Source organism: Aspergillus niger (genome assembly GCF_000002855.4).
Source record: "Aspergillus niger supercontig An01".
Classification (NCBI taxonomy): Eukaryota; Fungi; Ascomycota; class Eurotiomycetes; order Eurotiales; family Aspergillaceae; genus Aspergillus; species Aspergillus niger.
In genome coordinates, this window is record NT_166518.1 from 304056 (window position 1) to 321978 (window position 17923).

General features: G+C 48.9%; 8 protein-coding genes across 8 annotated transcripts; 4 read left to right on the plus strand and 4 right to left on the minus strand.

Moving 5' to 3' along the window:
• Positions 1-210: 210 nt before the first annotated feature.
• Positions 211-1866, minus strand: An01g01280 (uncharacterized protein; the record flags this gene model as incomplete). The annotated part of the gene is made up of 1 exon (XM_001388531.1): positions 211-1866. One exon carries the CDS (start codon positions 1864-1866, stop codon positions 211-213), a length of 1656 nt encoding a protein of 551 aa, XP_001388568.1.
• A 1805-nt stretch (positions 1867-3671) lies between these two features.
• An01g01290 (uncharacterized protein) lies at positions 3672-5783 on the plus strand (the record flags this gene model as incomplete). Its single annotated transcript, XM_059744556.1, has 2 exons — positions 3672-5107; positions 5138-5783. 2 exons carry the CDS (start codon positions 3672-3674, stop codon positions 5781-5783), a joined length of 2082 nt encoding a protein of 693 aa, XP_059603057.1.
• A 108-nt stretch (positions 5784-5891) lies between these two features.
• On the minus strand, positions 5892-6933 carry An01g01300 (hypothetical protein; the record flags this gene model as incomplete). Its single annotated transcript, XM_059744618.1, has 3 exons — positions 5892-6177; positions 6291-6342; positions 6729-6933. 3 exons carry the CDS (start codon positions 6931-6933, stop codon positions 5892-5894), a joined length of 543 nt encoding a protein of 180 aa, XP_059603058.1.
• Positions 6934-7363: 430 nt separating this feature from the next.
• On the minus strand, positions 7364-8262 carry An01g01310 (hypothetical protein; the record flags this gene model as incomplete). Its single annotated transcript, XM_059744674.1, has 4 exons — positions 7364-7555; positions 7651-7749; positions 7799-7898; positions 7952-8262. The coding sequence occupies 4 exons, from the start codon at positions 8260-8262 to the stop codon at positions 7364-7366; spliced, it is 702 nt and encodes a 233-aa protein (XP_059603059.1).
• Positions 8263-8634: 372 nt separating this feature from the next.
• An01g01320 (uncharacterized protein) lies at positions 8635-10065 on the plus strand (the record flags this gene model as incomplete). Its single annotated transcript, XM_059744734.1, has 5 exons — positions 8635-9241; positions 9306-9402; positions 9454-9869; positions 9938-9942; positions 10015-10065. 5 exons carry the CDS (start codon positions 8635-8637, stop codon positions 10063-10065), a joined length of 1176 nt encoding a protein of 391 aa, XP_059603060.1.
• Positions 10066-10418: 353 nt separating this feature from the next.
• On the plus strand, positions 10419-13921 carry An01g01330 (uncharacterized protein; the record flags this gene model as incomplete). The annotated part of the gene is made up of 8 exons (XM_059744785.1): positions 10419-10491; positions 10538-10589; positions 10731-10786; positions 11083-11240; positions 11307-12305; positions 12367-12926; positions 12984-13777; positions 13878-13921. The coding sequence occupies 8 exons, from the start codon at positions 10419-10421 to the stop codon at positions 13919-13921; spliced, it is 2736 nt and encodes a 911-aa protein (XP_059603061.1).
• Positions 13922-14082: 161 nt separating this feature from the next.
• An01g01340 (uncharacterized protein) lies at positions 14083-15562 on the minus strand (the record flags this gene model as incomplete). The annotated part of the gene is made up of 2 exons (XM_001388537.1): positions 14083-15354; positions 15419-15562. 2 exons carry the CDS (start codon positions 15560-15562, stop codon positions 14083-14085), a joined length of 1416 nt encoding a protein of 471 aa, XP_001388574.1.
• Positions 15563-15956: 394 nt separating this feature from the next.
• An01g01350 (uncharacterized protein) lies at positions 15957-17658 on the plus strand (the record flags this gene model as incomplete). The annotated part of the gene is made up of 5 exons (XM_001388538.1): positions 15957-16211; positions 16272-16498; positions 16553-16631; positions 16692-17165; positions 17215-17658. The coding sequence occupies 5 exons, from the start codon at positions 15957-15959 to the stop codon at positions 17656-17658; spliced, it is 1479 nt and encodes a 492-aa protein (XP_001388575.1).
• Positions 17659-17923: the final 265 nt, after the last annotated feature.

Below are 17923 nucleotides of genomic sequence, written 5' to 3' on the forward strand. Positions count from 1 at the left end.
CGCCCACCGGTGATGAGTCTACCCTTCTACGTAGGGCCGGTGATTAGTAGCCTTCGGGCGAAGCTAAGATGGACTCAGATGTAATTAGATTGAATGCAAGTATTTTGTATTTTGCATGTATGTTCTTCTTCTCCTAGCTCTTTCCAACGGTGTTGCTTCTCTAAACTCGAGTTTGAGAAAACCGGGTTATGAGAAACGTAACTCGACTATTCATAGCCGCAGTCGTGCAGTATCCATCTTATATCGACCCATAAGTGACGCAAGCAGAGCGGCAAGGCCCGAGAGTGCTGCTACCAACAAGAATACATCTTTCAGACCTCCAAGGTACGCAGTGCGGAGTGCTATACTTGAGGCCGAATCGATGGCTTGTACACGCACAAGGCCTCCGGTGAGTATTTGGTTGGGGTTCACATCGGCAACAGTCATCATGTCCAGATTCCGCTTCACCTTCTCGAGGAATATGGTCTGCCCTGTCTGCATAAATACCGAAGCCCCCAGACATTTGAAGAACAAGGTTATAGATGTCATGGTTGACATGTCCGATTCATCGACAGTAGCCTGGTTCATGATGATTGGTACCTGAAGTGCGGCTCCTATCCCAAGCCCTGCTAAAATCTGGTACGGGATCCAGTGACTCGACAGCGTGACAAGATCCAACGTGTATAGCAGTCCGGCTCCTACACTGATCAGCATCGCACCAAACAGCAAGAACGGTGTCGGGTAGCCGCTGATACCAAACCCTATCGCTCCAAATACTGCCATAACGCCAGCTGACACGATCAATGGCAGGGTGCGTATCCCTGAGTCCTGGGCTGAGTTACCTTTGACTGTCTGGAAGTAGATGGGCATGTAATATAGGAGCATGAAAAACGCGCCCGCCAGGAGAAAAATGACAATGAGATTGACAACAACTTCTTTCTTGAGAAGCAATCGACGTGGAATCATCGCCCGGTCATCCCAGAAGAATTCATTCGTGATGAACAGCCCTGTGAGGATTGGAAAACCGACCAGACATCCAATCACATCTCTATCATGCCAGGACTTGCTCACTCCCCACTCAAGGCTGAGTAGAAAACAGAGTAATGCACCTCTTAATGTAATGACCCCCGGTATATCGAGCTGGAGGATGATCTCTTTCCGTGATACTCCTACATTCGCGCGTCGAAAGGGTGGCCGAAATAAGAGGAGGAGGACAGCGAAAGTAGCTCCGCCAACAGGTACATTGATCCAGAAGCACCATCTCCAAGTTAAGTTGCTTGTAAATTCTCCCCCGATAACGGGGCCGGCAAAGCTGGCGAGCAAGAATGCCAGACCCGTTACGCCAACCAGTATAGGGCGTTTTTTGGGTGGGACGCAGACCCCAATGACCGTATATATCCCCGACCCAATGCCTGATCCACCTATTCCTGCAATTGCTCTGCCAATTATGAATGTTGGGGAGTTGTGGGAAATAGCACAAAGCAAAGACCCCAACTCAAACATGAGTAGGCTGAGGAGGTAGGTCCATTTAATATCGAAAAGTCCGTATAGTTTTCCCCATGGTGCTTGAGTTACAGCGCTTCCCAGAAGAAATGCAGCTCCATACCAGCCAACATCAGCAGTGGAGTTAAATTCGTCTGTGATCTGAGGAATAGCGGTTGAGATAATAGTCGTGTCAAGGGAAACCAGGAACATGGCCACAGCTAGGCAAAGCACAATCACATGCAATAACACCCCATCGATGTATTTCTCATGTGCATCAGAATCTCTGTCGGTATCTCGATGACTGACTACTTTGGTTTCATGCAGCGGAGATTCGCTGTCAACTTGTGACGTTGCTGTGGTCGGCGGCTTTAACGCCGTCAAATCACTGGGATCTGATGGCATCTTGCGGCCTTGTCCTGAAGATGCAAAACACAACAGCTGCAGGAAGGACTCAGCACGAACTGGAATGAGCAAGGCGAAAAAAAAGTCTAAACAAATGGGTTTGCTTTTAGTCTTTCACCGCTGCCTCGGAGAAGTCAAAGCATGGGTATAGACACTTTCAGAATGGGCTTTCACAGAAGAAATTGACTGGTAAAATGCTAAGTTTAAAATTTGCATAGCATGGCCCCAAAGGATTGCTTCATTACCAACGCAGACTAGGGTGGCCCTTCCTGTCCTCACAAATTACCGGCTGGCTGGGAAAGCTTATCCCATATTATCATTTTAATCACTTCAAAAAAGAGTAATGATCGTCCAAGACATGCTCGTTTGCGATTTACCCCTGCAATTATTTTACAGGTCGGGAGTAGACACATTACTCCGTACAGTCTTAGGCAATGTAAGTCGAACAAGGACTCCTCAGGATTCCGGACCCACATGTCTCGATCTATGTGGCTGCCTGACATGCAGAGTTGCCCTCTCTCCTCGGAAAGGCCAAAGATATGATGTCGATGAGCTCAGGTATATACGCGAAAACATTTCAATCGAGTCTTTTGTAATCGCAGACGGTTCTGATTAGTAGGGGTTTAATCCAAGTGTGGGAACTTGTATTAAGTATAGTATTCATCTGCTTCAAGACATGTCTATCTATTTTCCATTAAGATTCTTCAGCTCTTAGGAAATTACGCAAGAAGCTATCGATATGCAGAATCATACAAGATGATGCATTGAGACACCTCAGAACTAACGTTTCGCTTCCGATCGGTCAGATCTTTAGCAAATGAAAATGTCCTCATAAATTGTATCTGACGGATCACATAACAAGGAGGCAACGATAACAACATAGCGGGCCATAATATAGCATTATATAGTAGTATATTTGTTTTCAGTTAATTATTAGGTTTTTTCTTTTCTTCTTCTTTCCGAAGAAGGAAAGAAAGAGAACGAGACTTACAGATTCCTGCTTTTTCGATGCATGGTAAATACCCACTGAAGTATCAGCCAGCCATTTCACTAAAGAGTAATAAGTGAAAAGATACAGTCGATACCCCTTACAGACTCCAGTGCAAAATAAACTTTGGTGTTAGCTATGCAGGACCTAGATACCAAGAACAACCATTGTTCATGAAAGGAAGGGACAGGGAAAGATGGGAAATACTCCCTTGTTTCCTTTCTTTTCTTTTCTTCCCTGTTTTTTGTTCATTCATTATTACTCTTACAGGAATTATGAAAATATGATACATGGATCATATCTAGTCAACCTGGCTGAAGTTTTGACAATCCCTCAAGATCTGTCTACAGCCACCTTTCTGATTATCTATGCTCGATTGCAGCCACATGTTTACTATTGCGTTCTATCAAGGGTTTATTATATTTATTAATGTTATAATCGAGTTATCACCTACTCCATCAGAAGCCGAGAAGGAAGAAGATGATGAGAAAGATGAATTCTGCAAGTTCTAGACAACTATACTCTCCACCAGTGGGCCGGCCCGGGCAATTGTGAAAGGTTAGCCAGGCACAAAGATGCCATTCCCTTGCACTCACATGCTCCACTGTAGAGTAGACTTGTGTTGACTGGGGGACTCAGGCACCGTTTGCCAATAGTACTGCTTTGATGGTGGATCAATGGGTCCGGGTCTCATTCAGCTAACTTTAATGCCCCCTTGAGTGGCAAGTCCGGCTAAATAGATGCTGGACGCCCGCTCATTTTACCAGGAAATCAGCAAGCCCTGAGCAAACTCACAATTTACCTTTCTTTGGATACCATGGCACACCAAGAAACTATGGCCAGCGAAACTTCCATATCTCTACATACCCTGGCTTGCGATGCCACCAAGCTCGCCGGCACATACGCACTGCGCCAAGTGCGGGAAGATGGTCATTGGTACGGTGAAATGAAATCCAATGCTACTATTACAGCGGAATATGTCTTTCTTGCGCAAGCCTTAGGGTTCAGCATTGAGGAAGACCGGGACGATCTCATCAAGTATTTCCTTTCCGAGCAAAATACAGACGGTTCATGGAGCCTGGCATATGACTTTCCCGGGGACGTTTCTGTAACCGCAGAAGCCTACTTCGCCTTGTGCCTGTTGGGCCTCGACCGCAGCCACCCAGCGATGGCTTCAGCGCGCGAGTTCACCCTCTCCAAAGGTGGCATAGCCAAGGTACGCGTGTTTACTCGCATGTTCTTCGCTTGCTTCGGGCTATTTCCTTGGTCTGCAGTGCCCGAATTGCCAGCCGAGTTGATCCTACTCCCTGCTGCAGCCCCGATGAGCATCTACCAGCTAGCAAGTTGGGCCAGGGCGACAGTGGTTCCTATGCTGGTCATCCGACATCATCGTCCCATTTATGCTTTGCCAAATGGAAGATCATCTTCAAATGAATATTTGGACGAGCTTTGGGTCGATCCAACCGACAAAATGGTCCCCTATTCGCCTTCTTTGTGGTCATTATGGAACGATGATCTTACAGCATTTGGCTTCACTCTAGCCGACAATATTCTGAAAGCCTTAGGTGGCCTGCGGTGGTTCCCTTCAAGAAAAATTGCACTTCGACATTGTGTGGCGTGGATCCTTGAACGCCAGGAGCCCGAAGGCGATATCGGAGGTATCTTCCCTCCTCTGCATGCCGCATTGTTTGCTCTCGCGCTGGAAGGTTATGGCCTCGAGTCTAGCCCTGTACGTCGAGGTATTGACGCCCTTCAAAACACCTACGCGTGGAGAGACAGCACTGGTTTGAGAATACAAGGCTGTATCTCGCCAATTTTGGATACCATCCTCATGACCATCGGCCTGATTGACTCAAGCCTTCCGGCCGAAAGTCCCCTCGTTGCACGATCGTCACGATACCTTAAGGCCCACCAACAGCTTGGAAACGAGGGCGATTGGAGGGTGTATAACGGAAATGTCCCATCCGGCGGGTTCAATTTCGAGTACTTTAATTCGTGGTATCCGGATATTGACGATACTGCTGCGGCAATCTTGGCGATGGTGAAGCAGGATCCAAACCTATTAGACTTAGGCCCCATACTATCTGCAGTTCAATGGATCCTGGGATTGCAGAACGATGACGGTGGATGGGCCGCATTCGACCGGGAGAACAACTACCTGTTCCTCAACAAAATCCCTTTCAGCGACATGGACAGTTTTTGCGACCCATCCACCGCGGATGTGACTGGGCGTGTCATTGAATGCTTTGGCCTGTTAGCTAAGAGGGGTTCTGTGCTGTCCAGAAATGGTAAAAACCCAATCCCTCGGTTCTTCATCGACGACATGTCCTCAGCTACTGAGCGTGCAATCGACTTTCTTTCAACGGAACAAGAGGCCGATGGGTCATGGTACGGCCGCTGGGGCTCGAACTACATCTATGGAACTAGCGCGGTACTTTGCGGTTTGGTCTACCACTTGGAAGGCTGGGATGATACGTATCCCGTCATGGAAAAGAGGCACAAAGTGGACACTCATGCCGCCCTGGACTGGCTCAAAAGACACCAAAATCCCGACGGTGGCTGGGGCGAGCGCCTCGAATCCTATTATGAACCTCGTCTCGCAGGCAACGGGCCATCCACAGCATCGCAGACGGCCTGGGCATTGATGGGCCTGCTTGCATATTTAGCCCCTACAGATGAGTCAATCACCCGGGGCATTCAGTACCTTTCACGGACACAAATAAAGGAGGGGGAACTGGCGGGGTCTTGGAAGGAGGATCACTACACTGGCACTGGCTTTCCAAACCATTTCTACCTTTGCTATACCCTGTATTCTCAATACTTTCCAATGATGGCCTTGGGTCGGTATACCAGTTTGTCCGGTTACAGACCACTAGAAAATCTGGAAAGCACAGTGGAAGACCATAAAGGCAACTCTAGTGACTGTTGATGGGTAGGGTTTGACCGACCCGATGCCCGGTATGTTAAATTTAATATCAAACTTATTAGCCTTCGTAGCACCGTGAAAACTTCACAGAAACTAATCCCAGGTTTTGACCTAATGGATATTGGGAACGATGTGGTGTTTGGCAATCGGTCGTGCCTGGGCACGGTGGACAGGCTGGGCAGGAAGCCCATTGTCATCAAAGATGGGGCCATGCTGGGGGACCGATCTGTGGGGCTTCCGAGGGTAAACATTGGAACGCGCACGATGGTGGGCTCGGGTGCATTGCTGCGGCGGAATGGCTCCTATCTCGATGACCGCAGGAGCTATTGCCAGCGCTGGCAGATCCAGCGCACCATCGATATCCTCATCGAGGAGTCTTTTGGCGGGAGGGGCATCCCTGTCGTTAATCAGCGGGACAGCGTACCTGAGCTGGTTCTATCGGGCGATGGGGGCCAAGATCGGGTCTGATTGTGCGTTGAGCGCCAACGGGGAACCGCACATATTTCTCACCGAGCCGGACTTGGTGACGCTGGGGGATCGGGTGACGGTGGATGATGCCAGCCTGGTATGCCATCTCAATACCAGAGGGAATTTTGAGCTGCAAAGAAACAATGGCTCTGTGGGGCGTACATTATGGCTGAGTGGGCAGGTATACAGGTACCAATCTAACAGGAAATGCTGAAATAATAGTAGGATTTCCACTTCAGTATCGCCCAAGTAGCAGCTCTTGTTCTTCCAGCTTTTGGCAGATGTACAGCCGCCCAAACAAAAGCTTCATCCTCCTTCCAATCACACAAAAATGCCCATAGGAAAGTCTCAGATTTCCCCCTTCCCAACGCACATATTGTTCTCAGCTACTACACCTTGGCCATATTTAAGCCAAGGCATGATGCAGGGAATAACACCCCTTTCAAAACATCCAACCAGGCAGAATACGTTGCAACACACCACCTGTAGCAGCCCCGGGGTGCGGCAGATGTCCCAGCGGATGGTCTGCGCACTTGCGCACATCCGCGAGAGTGACTCCTTCGGGAAGATCGGCTGGGTCGACTTTCATTACTCCGAGGGAGCCGCACTCTTCTTCGACACTGAGGTCGGTGGATACGGCGCTGGTGGCGTAGATGGTGAGAAGGAGGTAGGTAAGGAGTCTCATTTTGGGGTGTCTTTGTTCGAGGTTTGGGTGACAATAAAGGTATTGATTTTGCTGAGGGTGAAGGTGGGAGAAGAGAGAGTATGTAGATTTTAGTTGGTTTTACTAGTAGTAGTCTAACTGTGTGGCGGCCCTAGGGCGAAATTTGCTGCTGCTTTAAATACTGGCGTGGAAAATAAACAGACAACGTGGCAGGACTGGCCTTGACAGTTGCCTGCTGTCTGTACGACCTATTCCTTTGTTCCATGGTGTATTGATAGCCGCCTGGTATTGATGGGTCCAAGTGGATGGATGATGCCAATGACTCATGGGAATCATGGTGATTGATTTGGTAGGTTTTAACTTGAGGATTTGATCTACAGGGATACGATTCCCGTGAATGAAACCAACACTCGGTGAGACTTGATTAGTTAGTCTATATCTGTCTGACTACTTAGTTTCTCTTGGCAGGGTCCACAACACAACATGACATTCTTATAATGACAAGTAACTCAGGACAAGCCTGGCCTATTCGCAGTGGCTGACTGAAGTCAACAATATGAGAGCTCAGGATTCGAGCAACTCCCTGCAATGAATGTTTGTGACAGCCGTGGAAGGTCGGGTTCGAAGATCTGTGTTGATGGGTCTAGAATACGATCGATTATATGCACCACACCCTATGTCTAGTATTAATAAGAGGATAGTATTCGCCGGTATTGCAAGGAAGGAATGAGTTCGTACACTAGTAACCGGGATATCTGATTCCACCACATTTGCCACTTGATTAAGAACAATCGCACCATCCTGCATTTGCGATCCCACAAAGAGGTAGGTGGCAGTCTAAGCTAGACATCAGTTGATTACATTGTAATCGGACGGGTATTCTCACCTGAAAACGCTGCAAAGTCTCATTGAAACTACTCGATGTGAGCCTAGAGTTAGGCACATAGTGGTGTATGATGGTGTTTCCCAGCCACCATTTCCCTTTCCTATGCAGGATCAGCAACGTTGATGCAAGATCAGAAAGATTGATCTGACATACGGAGTCGGCTCAAAACTATCAAAGTATGCCCCGGTATATAATTCAAAGGCATCGTTGTTCGGTGCAAAGAATGTAAATTTCCAATTTGGATCGGTGTCAAACGCTTGTGCAAATCCGCCAAGTTCATCGATTTTCTCAGACAGGATGCTTAAGTCCGACCGAGATTTGATGAAATCCACAAGAGTCGTCACATTCAAGGAGCTGGAAGTGACATAGCCGGGGATGTTTCGGTAGTTCAGAGGATCAGTTGTGGCTATGACTGGACTAATCAAAGAAAGGAGTCCTATAATTGGAGCGAATGAGAATATCATATTGTGAGTCTCGTTATCTGGATAAGTTGAGGTAACAACTTCAGCACGCGAGTCCTGGGAAAATAAAGAGATACCTCAGAGGCTTCATGATGCAATTTGTTCAGGGTCACTAGTTTGGCCGCTGGATCTCCCGGAGCATCTCCGCAACTTCATCCCCCTGACCCGGCCAATGAGATTATACCACTCGGCTGAAAGGCTGCAGCCTTATTAGCTAGTATCTTTACTCTACCTAGCCCCTTTACTCCGGTGGGGATTCCGGACAAGCTCCGGAGGTTGCATAGAAAAGATCTGCTGCAGTTGATCTCTTATAACTACCCCAAAAATGGCTTCCCGGTTACTGCACATCACGTACCCTTGGGCAAACCCGGCAACATGATGAAACGCAAATCTCAGCTGTCATCATTCACCTTAGTGACGGCGGCAATTTTACCTTTTGCCCATTTTGTGATGGGAGGCACAAGTCTCGCACAAAAGCCTCAGATGGGCTGGAACTCATGGAACGCATTCAAAGCGACGGTCAACTATACGATAGTTCAAGAAGTTATTTCGCTGTTCGATACGCTTGGGCTGAAAGAGGCGGGCTACGAGTACGTGCTGCTTGATGATGGATGGGCAAGTTACAATCGCACGTCCGACGGGTATCTTCAAGCCAATGCAACATCCTTTCCTCAGGGTATTAAGGCACTGGCGCAAGAGGTGCACGGTAAGGGCCTAAAACTAGGCCTTTATGGAGATAGTGGTCATTACACCTGTGCGTGGAGACCGGGAAGCTGGGGATACGAAGAGCGAGACGCTCAAACGTTCGCGGGCTGGGGCGTCGACTACCTCAAGTACGACAATTGTGGCGGATTTCAGTCGATGACAGAGGCCCCTCAGATACGCTTTGGGGCAATGAAGAATGCTCTCACGCTTTCGGGTCGAGATATCTTCTATTCCGTGTGTGGATGGGGTTATCAGTTTCCCTGGCACTGGGGAGGAGGTGAGATACACCCTGCAAACCAACCAATCTTCTACCTTAAGATACTCATTCCACCCGCCTGCAGATATTGGTCACTCATACAGAATGTCTGGTGACATTACAACAAGCTTCACCAACGAAACTGAGTGCCAGTGCAAGACCGCCTACTGTCTCAATACCGGGTATGCCGGTTGCTCAGTACTGACCATCATCAACAAAATGAAAGAAATCAGCCAATATCAGACGCCAGGTCATTGGTTGGATATGGACATGCTAGAAGTCGGAAATGCAAATTTCACACTCAACCAGCAGCAGACGCACTTTGCATTCTGGGCGGCGCTGAAGTCTCCCTTGATCATTGGTGCTGATCTCAGCAAGCTTTCCAATGACAGTTTAGCTGTTCTCACCAACAAGGCTATCATTTCGATCAATCAAGACGCGCTGGGGGAGCCTGTGACGTATCGCGAAGCACATAGCAAAGAAGGTCTCTTCCAGGTATGGGCTGGGAAGGTTGAGGACGGATATGTTGTTCTGCTGCTGAATGAGAAAAGCTATCCGCAAACTGTGTCTCTGAGCTTTGCCAGTTTGGGACTTGGCTCACCTCAGAAGGTCACTGAACTTTGGTCGGGGCAGACTTTGCAGGATCTTAGTAAGTTCAATGGGACTTTGGGGTCTTATCAAACTCTTGTTTTCAAAGTGAAGGCATGAAAAACTGAGGCATGGTGTGGCTTTAAACTGTCAACCTTCATCTTCATAACATATTTTCTTATTATATTCGCTGGAAGAGTCTGTAGATTTCTGCAAACCCACAAAGTAGACAAATAGACATATTGAATATAAAGTAGGCTTGATTATGTCTCAAGGCTGAAATTACGCTCGATTGTCTTCTAATTGCCCGCCGTATTCCCAAATAAGACAAGTTTGAGGACGGCAAATCCCAGTAACCACAATTGTTAAATTAGGTGAAAAGCATGAGCCTTTGAGCAGAGATATACCACTACATCCCATTGTGATCTTTCTATAAGAAATTCGTACACATTGCTTGTGCCAACCGCCCAATATGGAAGTAGTTGGAAGGAAAAATAGGCCTTGAAGAAATACATACCGGCATATGCCAAGCTCCGTCCTCATTGTTTAGCGCGTAACGCTTCCGCGAACATATCAATCGGGGGTGACGGAGGTGAGGATGTTCCATCTCATGTCCCTGCAGTCTCGGCTGATAGTGGCAACAGTTCATTCCACAACCCTCGTGTCGAGGGAGTGGCATGTTGGTAAGTGGTATCCCAAGCTTCTTTGGCTGGCCCCTGAAATGTTAAGTTGATGCTAAATTTTGGTTCTTACTTCTTGTCTCTGACAGGTGGACTGATTGGTGGGTCGACGGGTTGCGTGGCTCACTGGATCCCGTGCACTAGGGTTCGACAACTGCCTCCCTTTTCGTCCGCCACACATTAACTACCCTGCCTGGACTCCGTAGATAGGGATAAAGTACTCATGATCAAATGAATTGCAGGTTTCTCATGACGCACTCTCTCACGCGGAGAGAGTCTTTAGTGCTCCTGCGCATACGTAAGTTCGCCGCCGATCCTTCCCTGAAGACATGGACCCTGGATATTAACTGCAGGTGGGTCTGTCTTGCACTCCGCAGGAAATATTTTCTCCTATTTCCTGTACATATCGGTGGAACCAAACCCTAGAACTTTAAAAGAACGGAAACGATAGTCTAATAAGAATCCGGTGCTATTCGAGAATCTATACGCGCGATAGTGAAGGGCATTTTCTGTACGGTTAGGGCCAGCGCGCCCCAAATCTTAATGAAGACTCAATAGTAGCGACGAGCCTCTGCGTGGACTGACAAGCGGAAGTTCCTGGCCATTATCTATTTAATTATGTCGATCCATTGCCTATTCGACTTTCAATTAAGCATATCGAACCACTTGCTAAGTCATTCTGGGAAAATCTCCGGCGTCGGACACTCGCCGGCAATTACCCCGCCCGCCGACAGGAAGCTGATTGGCGCAGCGTATGTCTCCATGTCTACGAACTCAACGGTGCAGAGGATGTGCCAGGAGTGGCATGACAAGTGCAGATTGCGGGGAAGACAATTCCCCCATGGGGGCGTCGGTCTTTGTGCATGCCTGACTCTGTATGTCAGACATCTCCTTCCTGGAGACAATGTTCACATGGTAAATTTCTCAATAATCTCAACTCTGCCTACCCGATGCCCCCCAAATCCCATCCCGCAACAGCCAACGCCAACGTAGGAGACTTGCCAGAGACAACCAACAAAGGAGAGGAGGAGATTCCAGCCTGTCAGTTCTGTCGCAAGAAAAAAGCCAAGTGCAATCGAGCGCAGCCGTGTTCGCAATGTATGCGATCGGATGTTCTTTGCGTCTACGATGATCGACGGACGAAGCCCGGTCTCCGAGCTGGGGCGGTCGACCAGCTCTATCGGCGCGTCGAGACGCTGGAGAATATGTTTTTGGGTCAGGAGATGCTCTGGCAGCAGATGTGGAAGGCTTTATTCCCGAACACTGAGCCCCCGCGATCCCTGGACAAGGGAACCACGGCAGCCACGACCCTGACGGAGCGTCGGGAGCAGTTGAAGGCTTCATTACAGGAGCCTCCACCCTTAGCAGCGAAGAGGTCACTTACAGTGGCAGACGCCGACAATTCTGCACCGCTGGACTGTGTTCCTCTCCCAGCCAAACGCGCCCGTGTGGAGGACGAAGTGGCTCCCCATGCGGCTGTCCTAGAGCCCGAGCCTTTCTTGGCCAACTCTTTACCTGACATCGTCTTGAACGAACTGGTGGATTTCTACTTTGTCAACATCCATCCGTGGATACCGATACTACACGTTAAGAGATTCCGTGAGCGCATGCGATCGCCGGAGGAACGAGGGCATATCAATTGCATCTTACATGCCATCATCTCTGTCTGTGCCCGCTTTTCACAAAATGGCCCAAATGGCGATACGTTGAACTTAAAAGAGATCGCCAAGAAAAGTCGGCAAGAGGTAATATTGCAAAGCACTGAAACCTTCTCCGTTGAGAATCTCCAAGCGCTAGTGATCGTCGCATTTGAGACAGTGAGCAAGAGGCCCACGCCATGGATATCCGGGAACAAGTAGACTGATTTCATTCGAACAGATTAATCGCGGCCGTGGGCCCTCCTCATGGTCTATCATTGGCAGCATGGCGGGAACCGTGGAGCAGCTTCAGCTTGGCGTGGAAGAAGATGACCTGTATCGTGTCAAGCGCATGGGAGAAAGACTGATCAGGCGCATGGTTTGTCTGACACCATCTCGGTCATGGAGTGAAGCAGAAGAGCGTCGCCGTGTATTCTGGGCAGTCTTTCTCATGGACCGCTTCTGCAGTGTCTCGACAGGCTGGAAGATCAGTCTGAGGAATGCTGATGTGAAGCGCCGTCTCCCGTGTGAAGGTGCTCTGTGGGAAAAGGAACAAGAGGTCTGCACCCCGTATTTCGGCATCTCTGATTTCAAGAACACTTCCATGCCTAATAGTCACTCAACTTCGATGGATGGCTCTGAAGAACAGGCCATCGGCGCATTTGCCTACATCATCGAGGCTACTGAGTCACTGGCCTTAGTGACCAACTTCTATCTCCACCACGTCTTTCTGATTAACGATGCCAGCAAGGCACGATTATGGCTCGTCAAATTCAAGGAACTAGATCTGCGACTGATTCAGTACGTATCATCTCTTCCCAAGGGATGTCTAAACACCAGTGATGCTGACGCGCGCAGATGGAAAATCCATTTGCCTCCCAAATGGCGCGAAGCCTGCGTCCTAAATGAACACAGAGTCATGGACCCCAATCTGACTCTGGCACACATCACCCACAATACGGCGGTAATTCTGCTGCATCAGGGCATCGCCTATCCACCATCGCATTGGCAGTACTGTCCCATTAAGCTCCCATCAGCATCCTCTGCTGATACGTGCCTTGAAGCGGCTTCAGAGATAGCAACTATTGCTAATAAATTCCTGTCCTTTTCTCCCATCTTCACGAATCCCCAATTTTCTTTTTGTCTATTCATCGCCGGCCGCACACTCCTCGCACACGCTAGGTACAATAGGGTACCGCCTTCACCCGCACTCAACACCCTCATTGCAAACCTGATGGAGATCTCGCAGCGGTGGACAAGACACCATGACGCCAGCGAATCCCAGCAAGAGGAGAGCCTGGCATTCAAGTTTGCCACCCGGCTCATCGAAGCCCAGCAGAATCGAACCAGTGCATCTCGTCCGAGTCTGGATATTCGCACGACTGCGTATTCAGATGAATCAAAAGAGGAGATGTACAAAGACCCCATGAGAACAAACCAGGATGATCTCCCAGACTATGAATCGCTTAGCAGACCACTGCAGCTGGCTTCATTCCCTTCGCAGGAGTCCACTTCCTGCACGTTCGACCCATTCAGTCTGGCCTTCCCACCGCTGCCACCAGCCTTTCAGCAGGATTTTTCGCCCACTGGTCTCGACCCGCTCTCTTTCTATAATATGCAATTGCCGTCGGAGTCTATGTCTTCGCCTCTTGGTACGAGAAGCCACGGATCGGGTTCTCAGCACGATTCGGAGAGTTCCATGACCAGTCTCTTGCCGACGGATATTTCTCATCTCTTCGATATGACGTCTAGTCCGGGGCAGAGAATCAGTTATTACGGCAATACACGGGGAGTGACCAACAATTCGATAGTCGAGGGAGCCGACAATTAGACGAGTAACAGAACTTGCGTGATCATATTTCCTCTCATTTACGTTGTGCCTCTATATTTTATGTCTACTTCCCTGCCCCTCAGAGGGGGTTCTTTAATGCTTCTACTCCCTGCCACACTCGCTGCCTTATATATGAGGATCGACCAAGTCCATCTCAAGGAGCATATTTCCAAACAGCAAGAAATAATAATCAGCATAGACGAGACCATGGTCCGACCACCTTCGCGGAGCAAACTCATAGTTATTGATTGTTGCGCCCGTCAGTATAGTTTCAGCAACATCCCCAACCACCCTCAGCACTTCCGCCCCGTTCCGAGTCTCAGTGTGATGCGTCGAGCACTGGTCTGCGTACACGGAGATTTCTGACGCAGGACCAGCCTCGAACCGCATAGGGGGATTCAAATACCCCACAACCGTACAATCAACCAGCTTCATAGCAGCCCGAAGGTAGTGGTTAGCCGCCTCAACATCATGCATCTTCTTGTAAGCCTTATAGAGCAACAACATCCCACAGGCAGCGATCATCGCAGCAGAGGTATCGCGTGGGGAGGTGTCAGTAACAGGCGCATCAAAATCCCAATATGGGACGCCATCATCCGGCAATCTCGCAAGAAATACATCCGCCAGTGCTCTAGCAGTGCGAAGGAATCTCATCTCTCTTGTCCACTCGAATGTCTGCGCGAACCCCATGATTCCCCACGCCTGGCCTCGTGCCCAGCAGCTATCATCACTATATCCCTGATTTGTGAATTTTTTCTTCACCTCCCCCGTCTCCAGGTCCAGATCAACAACGTGAAATGTCGTATAGTCATCTCGGATATGATGCTTCTGTGTAGTGATCGCATGAGCCCTGGCTATATCATAAAGCCTCCGACAGCCTGTTTCTCTCGCTGCCCAGAAAAGCAAATCCAGGTTCAGCATGTTGTCGATGATAAATAGGAAGTCCTGCGACGAATTTCTGTATGCATAGCGCTTGGTGATGCACTGGTCCCAGCTACGAATACACTGGGTTGATTCATTAAAGCGACTGGCGAGGGAGTGGGCTGCTAGTATGAGAGTGTTGTAGGCTGCTGGGTCTCGATGCAGGGTCCATGCTTTCATCGCCCAAGGGGTGATCATGAACCCTAGGTCGTGAGTATCCTTGCGAAGGGCGTTTTGGTGAAGGTTTGCTGTCCACCAGCGGCAGAGGTGCTCGTGTTGGAGGGGATGGGGGTGGAGGATGGATTCGCTGGTTTGTCGTTGGAGAATAAGATGCCGGTCGCGGAAGAGAGTGCTGCGTTCTAAGAGGAGGTATAAAGAGCCTGGGAAGAAGCCGGAGGTCCAGAAGTCAAGGGTTCGGTAGATATATGTGGTCTTGTCTTCGCCGGTATATTCGGGGTAGAAGGTTGGAGGGGTTGTCTATGTAGAATGTATTTTGTTTAGGATAGTGTGAAACATTTAGCGGTTCGGCGAAATAACTCACACTACCCATCGCCTTGGATGCGACGAACCAGACCTTGGCTAGGAGGGATTCTGAGAAGAGGGCTTCGAGTACTCGCGCCCATTGCTTGGTAGGGAGTACTTCGGTGCCGTTGATGGTTGTTGGGGGTCCCGCTTCGATAGACATCGTTCCTAGTCAATATATGGTTTGCACGCTATAGAGAGGAAGACTTCAAGATAAACTGAATGAGATGCAAGATACAAGGTTGAAAGTGTGTTCAAGACCGTCCATCTACAAGATCTCCTGCTCCATTTGAGGCTGTATGCATTAGCCCTCGGAAGGGGGTCCGGGAATTCCTCCGCGCGAGAACTCCCTGCTAAAATGCACTGGACAGGCATTTCGGGCTATCTCCCGGAGTCCCTCCGACGAGCCTAGAAGACACTCGTTACAGCTAAGACTTCCCCACCATCGGGGCTCTTCATCACCCTGAATCTAGGGAATACAAGTCCAAACATTAATATCTTATCTACACCTCAATTTTGTCTTCCTGACCCACAAATCCGCTGTCTCCAAATCCACAATGGCATCCAAAATCTCCGATATGGACGCAACAACGGCCGATCATCTCGAATCGACAGAGAAAAAAGACCCCTATGCGGCAGACCCAGGCATTGAAATTGACGAGGCAACTGATAAACGACTCTTTTGGTTGATCACTCGTCGTATCCTGGTTATCCAAATTGTTACCTATTTCTTTCAGTCGCTTGACAAGGGCATTCTGAATTATGCCTCTATCATGGGTATCAAGGACGATGCACATCTGGTCGGACAAGAGGTTGTACACCAGTCTTTAATGGTACATAACAATTGGCTAATAGTAATTTGTTTGACTTAGTATTCGTTACTGGGTACGATTTTGTACATCGGGATCCTCGTGGGAGAGTATCCCCAAAACCTGCTGCTGCAGAAGTTTCCGGTCGCCAAAATGCTCTCTGTCAATGTATTTATCTGGGGTGCGATTGTGGCCTGCTCGGCCGCATCTACGCGCTTTGGATCTCTCATGGCAGTCCGGTTTCTGTTGGGGTTCTTCGAGAGCTGTATTCAGCCTGCAATGATGCTCATGTGCGTGTCTTTCCAGCTTCTAATACAGAAAGGCCTTGCTAACTCTAGTTCCAGAACAGCCATGTGGTATAAGCGGGAAGAGCAGTCGGTGTTGAACTCGATATGGTACTGTATGACGGGAGTGCAACTGATGGTATGTTTCCCCCTCTCGCTCCTCTCTTATAGATGCAGTTGGACTAATTACTCCCAAAAGATTGGTGGTCTTCTCGCCTTCGGCACTTCACAGTACGTAGGCGGAGTGATAAAGAACTGGCAACTGCTTTTCCTCGCTCTTGGATGCGCGACATGCGTGTGGTCATTCTTTATTGGCTTCTTCCTACCTGATAGCCCTCTCTCAGCCAAGTGCTACAGCGAAGAAGACAAGAAACTGATGGTAGAGCGCGTACGGCATAACGAGACGGGAATCGAGAACCGACAATTCAAGCGATATCAAGTCATCGAAACGATCCAGGATCCTATTGTCTGGTGCTGCGTGATGCTCATTCTCGTGGCCAACCTAGTTATCGGTGGTCTGGGCGTCTTCTCCAACCTAATCATCGAGCAATTCGGCTTCTCTCTGCTTCAAACCGAGCTTTTGAATATCGCCCAAGGCTCATGGACAATCATCGTAATGGTTGGATCAGCATGGTGCTCGCAACGCTTTCAACAGACGTGTTTAATCATGATCGTGAGTTCCAACCCCTCCATTCAGCCACCCAAGGCTAAACAGATCCCAGCTCTGGACAATTCCAGCCATCGTCGGAACCATCGTTATCCTGGTCGTAACACCCACATCATCCAACGCCGGCGGCATGCTCATCGCCTTCTACTGCACGCAGTTCTTCCTCGCCGAGGGCAACATGATCATCTCCTTGATCACCCGCAACACAGCCGGTCAGACTAAGAAGAGCCTAACAATGACCTTCCTTTTCGTGGGATGGGCCGTGGGGAATCTCATCGCGCCGCAGATCTTTCAGGATTCTGATGCTCCACGATACTTGCATGGCTTTCTGGCGCATATTGTGATCTATGCTGTCTTCATTGCGCTGACGGTTTTGACGAGGGTGATTTTGACGAGGCGGAATAAGGCCAAGGAGGGCGAGAGCAGTGATGTCTCGCATGAGTTGGCGTTTCAGGATTTAACGGATCGGGAGAATCCAAATTTTCGGTATGTATATTAGTCTGCTTTTCGCATTGGGGTGTAGGGTTGTATAGTCTTCAAGTAGCTAGTTAGTACTGGATGGGTCTCAATTTTTTCAAAAATGTATATCCACGCCCCTCGAGTCCACATATACTACCCCGGATCTGAATAAGGAAGCTGAATATGTTAAATACATCATTATATTGAAGAAGCTATCTTAGGCACGTTCAAATACTACTACATAGAGCTTCTCCAGAACAGAGCTATGCCATTTAGTAACTACATATTTTCCATTGCACTAATTG